At 36.2% G+C, this 5,794-nt stretch overlaps 1 protein-coding gene across 1 annotated transcript; it reads right to left on the reverse strand.

Annotated features, from left to right (window-relative positions):
* Positions 1-480: 480 nt before the first annotated feature.
* Positions 481-5,273, reverse strand: LOC110944674 (protein FAR1-RELATED SEQUENCE 5-like). Its single transcript, XM_022186326.1, has 3 exons — positions 5,240-5,273; positions 3,281-4,091; positions 481-607 (listed from the first exon to the last, which is right to left on the reverse strand). Exons 1-3 carry the CDS (start codon positions 5,271-5,273, stop codon positions 481-483), a joined length of 972 nt encoding a protein of 323 aa, XP_022042018.1.
* Positions 5,274-5,794: the final 521 nt, after the last annotated feature.

Consider the following 5,794-nt stretch of genomic DNA (forward strand, 5'->3'; position numbering starts at 1 on the left):
CTTATATGACTGAAACTCAGATTTTGTTCAATGATTTATAGTTGATTTAGACAATATGATCAATGTAATTAAACTTTCAGTTGAATTTTAACTGTTGAAACAATCCAAAATCTATAAACCTTGAACAGACACTCAATAAAAACTCTTCAAACAACTCATCACCAAACAACTGAATCGAGCAAATCTGCAACTTCTTTTTTAATCAGTTCTATTGCAACTCTAATTTCTTCGGAGAAAAACAACAATATATTGATTCAGATCTACTTGCAGAACAACCAATAATCCGATTTTGACTCAGAAAAACACCAAGTCAGATCTGCATACTCATACGCACACTAAACTAACTGAATTAAATTGAATTTTATCAGTCCAAAACTTTCAAAACTTGATTCGAAACACACTGAATTAGTTCGAAATATATGACACTTTAACCAGAATTCACGAAACACACTGAAAAACGAGACGAAGAAGATGACGAGTTCAGATGTTACCGCCGGACTCATCACCTCCATCTCCGCCTCCAACCTGAACCGGCCTTCCACACATCAGCCGCTGCCCACCTCCATCCTCTTCACACTTCAACCGCCGGCCGTCTTCAACTACCGGACTGTCAAATCGGCACCGATTTGAGGTGAAAATTATACCATTCTACTCGTATTCATGGCCTGAATAAAAGCCCTATAGTTTTTGAGTGGCATTCGTACCGATTGAACAAGAATTTCTGAAATGAAATCACATGGCGATTTCAAGGGTTTACACATGGAAGAAGGCACAGTGGGTGGAGGAGGCGGTGGTGGCTGATTACGTTGATGAAGGTGGTGGTGGCGGATGATGGTGGTTGGTGGTGGTTGTGGCAGTGGTTGCTTGGCGGCGAGAGACGGCGAGGATGATGGGTTGGTGATGGAGGTGTTGACAGGCGGTGGTGTTTTATGGTGGTGGTGGAGATGAAGGAGATGGTGGTTTAGAGAGAGAGAAAAGGGTCTGAAGTGATGAAGTGATGATGAAGAATGAATGTGGTAAGGAATTATAAATAAAAAGAGAATAATGCCCGGATAGTCCCTGTGGTTTGGCCTTTTAAGGAAAGGGTATTTTTGTCATTTCACACCCTCTTAACAGCCACTTAACAGAGAAAAGTAACTGAAGTTAGACCCAGGGACTATCCGAGAACAAAACGGTAAACCTTGGGGACTATTCAAGTAGTTTTAGAAAGATAGGGACTATAGGTGAAAAAAGGTGAAACCACAGGGACTATCCGGGCATTTTTCTCTTTTATATAAACTTGCACCGAAAATTTGAGATCAGTTAGTGGTCCAGATTTTGAGTTATGGCCGATATCGTAAAACTATATCTTAAAGTTACATAAACGGCGCATTTCGCGTATAACCTATTTCAGGCCACGTTTTGATACAAAACTTTTTACCCACTGATGTTATATAATATTTTGGGATTTTTGATGATTTTTATTTAATTTTTGGCTGATCGTATCTTAGATCGCTTAGTCGATTCGGTTAATGCCGGTTTTGACCGTTTAAGCCATAAAATGAGTTTTATACATCCTTTTGACCCGAAACCTTTTTCCACTGATTTTATATGTTAAATAAATTATTTTGAGCATTCTGGAAATATAAAAATCTCAGCTTTCTTTTGAAAACCCGGAAACGGCCCTAGATCGCATTTTTAGCATTTCTAACGCATAGTAAGCGTTATACTCATTTTAAACATATAAAACTCATACCTACTGATGTAATATTTTCATATAATAACAGTAAGTATAAATGTTTGAACTCAGATTTCCAGTTTTGGCAGTTTTAGCCCTTGTGAAATTACTAAAATACCCCTACGGTGCATAGTTTGATTTTTAAATGATAAGTTTGGTATATGGGTCATACCCTACTGTTATAATATGTTAAATGAAGTATATTTACTGTATAAACCAGACCCGAAACTCAGATTTCTAAATTGACTCTTTTATAATCTTTTAGATGACCAAAATGCCATTCTAAGGCATAAATTGAGTTTGAAATTATTCTGGGCATAATAGAACATAACTTACTGATATTATATCATATTTAAAGCATATTATCTCAGGGAACTTGCATTTGACTCTTTTGGCTACCCGTAACGCCCTTTTAGCATTCGGTTCGGTTTACGTAACTAGTTTGCGTAAATTGACCGAAACGGGTCAAACGTTATCATTTTTGTCTCAAAATCCAGAATGTATTTAGTATACCCATATTACACAAGTATTCAAACTTGTCGGGTCTAAATCACATTCTATCCGGTCTTTCGCTTAATCGTGCGCTTGTACCGTATCATCCTTAAAACTAACCGGTCAAAGCTTAAGCTTAAATAAAAGACCCGTTAGGAACCTAATAGGTTATTATAAACCTTTGTTCCAGATTAGGAGGCCCAGTAAAAGCTACCTACACTTACCATTTGTGATTCATACTTGCTCAGGTAAATACATTTTGACTTAGTTTCCCTATACGGGCTTGGGGTACGGTATTTAAAATACCGCTTGATCGAGCGCACAAATCCTGCACCCTATGGGTGTAAAGTCTTGAATAGTTTGTGCGACTCGTTTAAACAGTCTTGTTCTTACTTTAGGCTTTGGGGGGTTATTGACCGTGTCCCGGATATCCTTGGCATTATCTTACGAGATGGCCACGACCAGAGCACGGGGTGTAGGCGTACACCCGGCGTGTATAACTCTTTAATGTGGTGTGTCATTTAATCTTTAGCCCGGACAGCAGATCCCGGGCCACCAAATGTACGAGTAACATGTAATTCGTTCACATGTTTATATTGCATAATTATCCCAAGTTAATAAAAATATTTATGCCATGTGCATTTAAATCAATTTTCAATCATTTTCAAAATGAGTCAGTCGATTTGTATTTACCAGTGTAAACTGGCGTATTTTCCCAAAAGGTTAAGTGCAGGTACTATACGAACTAGGCTGGCTGTTTCCTAAGAGCGTCCACTATAGTCTCGCAAGCTCGGACGACAAAATAAACTGTTGAACAATTTTATCTTATTTTTATTTGATCCGCCTGTGGATTCGTTTCAACTACTTATGATGTTATTATTACATTTAATTAAAGTTGAAATGTATCTATTCTGCTTCCGCTGTGCATTATTATATTGTGTTGTTTGTCTATGACGATGCCAACCACGTCACTGTACCCCACACCGGGCCCACCGGTGACACGTGGAGATCGGGGTGTGACAGTAAGATTTAAAACACATTGAATATGTAAAAAATTAAACTCATCGTTACTTGTTACTCTTGTAGGTAGCATCAAATGATATAACGTCCCCAAACATATAATAATTTCTCTTCATATCCTCGTCGGCCCAAAAAATGCACTTCAACACACCTTCGTCTGTGGTTTCATATTCACAAGAGAAGTTCGGTAAAAACTCCTTTTTCCTCATCAGTCGCTTGACAAACATTTCCGCATCAAACTCTCCGATAAAAAGATTTAATTCTTTCTTGAAATTTTTAAAATCGACTTTGGTAGCACCGAGTTTGTCGAACCCACCATACACTTCCTTCATAATGTTAAATGCACGAAGATGCCCAATGTTGAGATGTGACATCTTGTTTATCATCTCTTCGTGTGCACGATTAATACCCCTGTTTTCCTTGAGAAGATGTAAATCTTCTTCATGCACAAAATCGTGGTTGTGCGCCTCTATAAAATGATACAGCAAATACTTCTTAGCATCGGTAAGTTTTATTCTGATCGCAGCTTGGCATCCGGTCCTTTTGGATGGTACCCTACGTACCCACCTATCAGACGGCTGTTCGACTAAAGTATCGACCGGTCGAAAGTCTTTTTGACCCTCCTTTGAACAGAAAAAGTACTTGTTTATAACAATACCACGGTTCTCGTGCTGTGTGCCCTTCCTTACAGTCCAACCTCCCGCTTCTGCGTAAGTTTTATAAAAGTTATACGCGTCATCAACTGTGTCGAATAACATTCCCTCTGCTGGCGTCAACGAAGAGGGTGAATCCGGAATATATCTCTTCGTTCCAGTGTTTAGAGAGACTTGTTCAACACCACGTAATTGGTAATTAGGTGCATCTACAACACATGACAAAAAAATGTGTATAAAACACATTACTAACCAAAAATAATGCAATTTAAAAAACACCGATTCAATGATACAAGGTGAACCTATAAAAAACATTTACTTCAAACTCAATAACTGTTGAAAACACATCACATATAACAAACTGATGTTTTCTCATAAAGAGTTTAAATAAACGGAACAAAAAAACTACAACTATGGAATTTAAAACACACCATTCAAATATGTAATAAAGGAGTGACCATCGGACTACAAACCATCAGCCCACTCATGTGAAACAATGAACAAAAACAACCTGAACATGTATGACTGTTAAAACACAACACCAACAACAAGATGATGGTTTGGCACAACCTCAACATCTGTTGAAACACATAATTGGTAAAACACATTACAGTTAAAACACATCACTCAAGAAGAAACTACAGCAGAACACATAACTAGTAAAACACATTACTGTTAAAACACATCATTCAAGAAGACACATACTTGGTAAAACACATTACAGTTGAAACACATAATTGGTAAAACACATTACAGTTGAAACACATCATTCAAGAAGAAACAATATGATGGTTTGGCACAACCTCAACATCTGTTGAAACACATAAATGGTAAAACACATACACAGTTAAATCACATCATTCAAGAAGAAACTACACTAGAACACATAACTAGTAAAACACATTACTGTTAAAACACAACATCCAATATGGAACTTTAAAAAAAAATTGACTTCAGCCTCAATAACTGTTAAAACACAAACACTATTTAAACACACCATTCAGATGATTTATATAAAAAGTTGACTACAACCTCAATATCTGTTAAAACAGGTAACTTGTTAAGCACAATACGGTTAAAACACAAACAACCTGAATCTGTATGACTGTTAAAACACAGCACAAATAACACACATGATGGTTTTGCTCGTAAAAAACAAGTATGGATTTTAACAACGTGACCTCTGCTGTTAAAACACAGCATCAAGATTAGAAAAACATCGGTAATCTTATATAATCACTAAACACTAAACCTCAACACCTCTGCTGTTAAAACACAGCATCAAGAACAATCTGACTAATTTGAATAAAGGTTATAATAAAACAAGACAAAAGGCTAAAAAAATAACTGTAATTACCATCTCCACCATCAGCAAAGGTGTTCGAAGCCATGATTTTTCAGACTTAAAAAATATAGAATAAGAAATATGCTGGTGAATAATAGAATGATCGAATTATAATATATAGATGTGTGTTTCGTGTTCGTGAAATTTGGAATAGATTTGGATTACAAAAAAACTATAATCCCGAATATCATGCATACAAATCAGTTACAAATACGAACATGCAAAAATATAGATATTTGAGATAATTACCAAAAATAAAAAAAAATATATGCAATTACATGTTTGCCCTTCTAGTTAAATTACATCCATGCCACATGTCACTATACTATTGACTTTCTAGGAAAATTGGACTTTCCACACAACTCCTACTCTATATATATATATAGGGTGGAGTTATTGTAAAAAAGACCAAAAGTGTGAGAAAGGTAAGAAAGAATTTCAACCATTACATCTAAATTAATTGAAAAGGGTATAATTGTAAATGCATTAACAAATTCAAATATGGTAATCCTTGATTTAAGGATTTGGAGAGATAAAATCCTTGATTTAAGAACTTATAACCGTCCA

The sequence above is a fragment of the Helianthus annuus genome, chromosome 6 (genome assembly GCF_002127325.2).
Source record: "Helianthus annuus cultivar XRQ/B chromosome 6, HanXRQr2.0-SUNRISE, whole genome shotgun sequence".
NCBI lineage: Eukaryota > Viridiplantae > Streptophyta > Magnoliopsida > Asterales > Asteraceae > Helianthus > Helianthus annuus.

What these genes read in the sequence shown, in the direction of transcription:
- LOC110944674 (XM_022186326.1), bottom strand. Translation starts at nt 5,273, where the DNA reads ATGGCTTCGAACACCTTTGCTGATGGTGGAGATG. An exon ending in CTTTGCTGATGGTGGAGATG is followed by an intron (nt 4,092 to 5,239) that starts GTAATTACAGTT and finishes CATGTGTTGTAG; the next exon opens with ATGCACCTAATTACCAATTA. An exon ending in GCTACCTACAAGAGTAACAA is followed by an intron (nt 608 to 3,280) that starts GTAACGATGAGT and finishes CCGATTTGACAG; the next exon opens with TCCGGTAGTTGAAGACGGCC.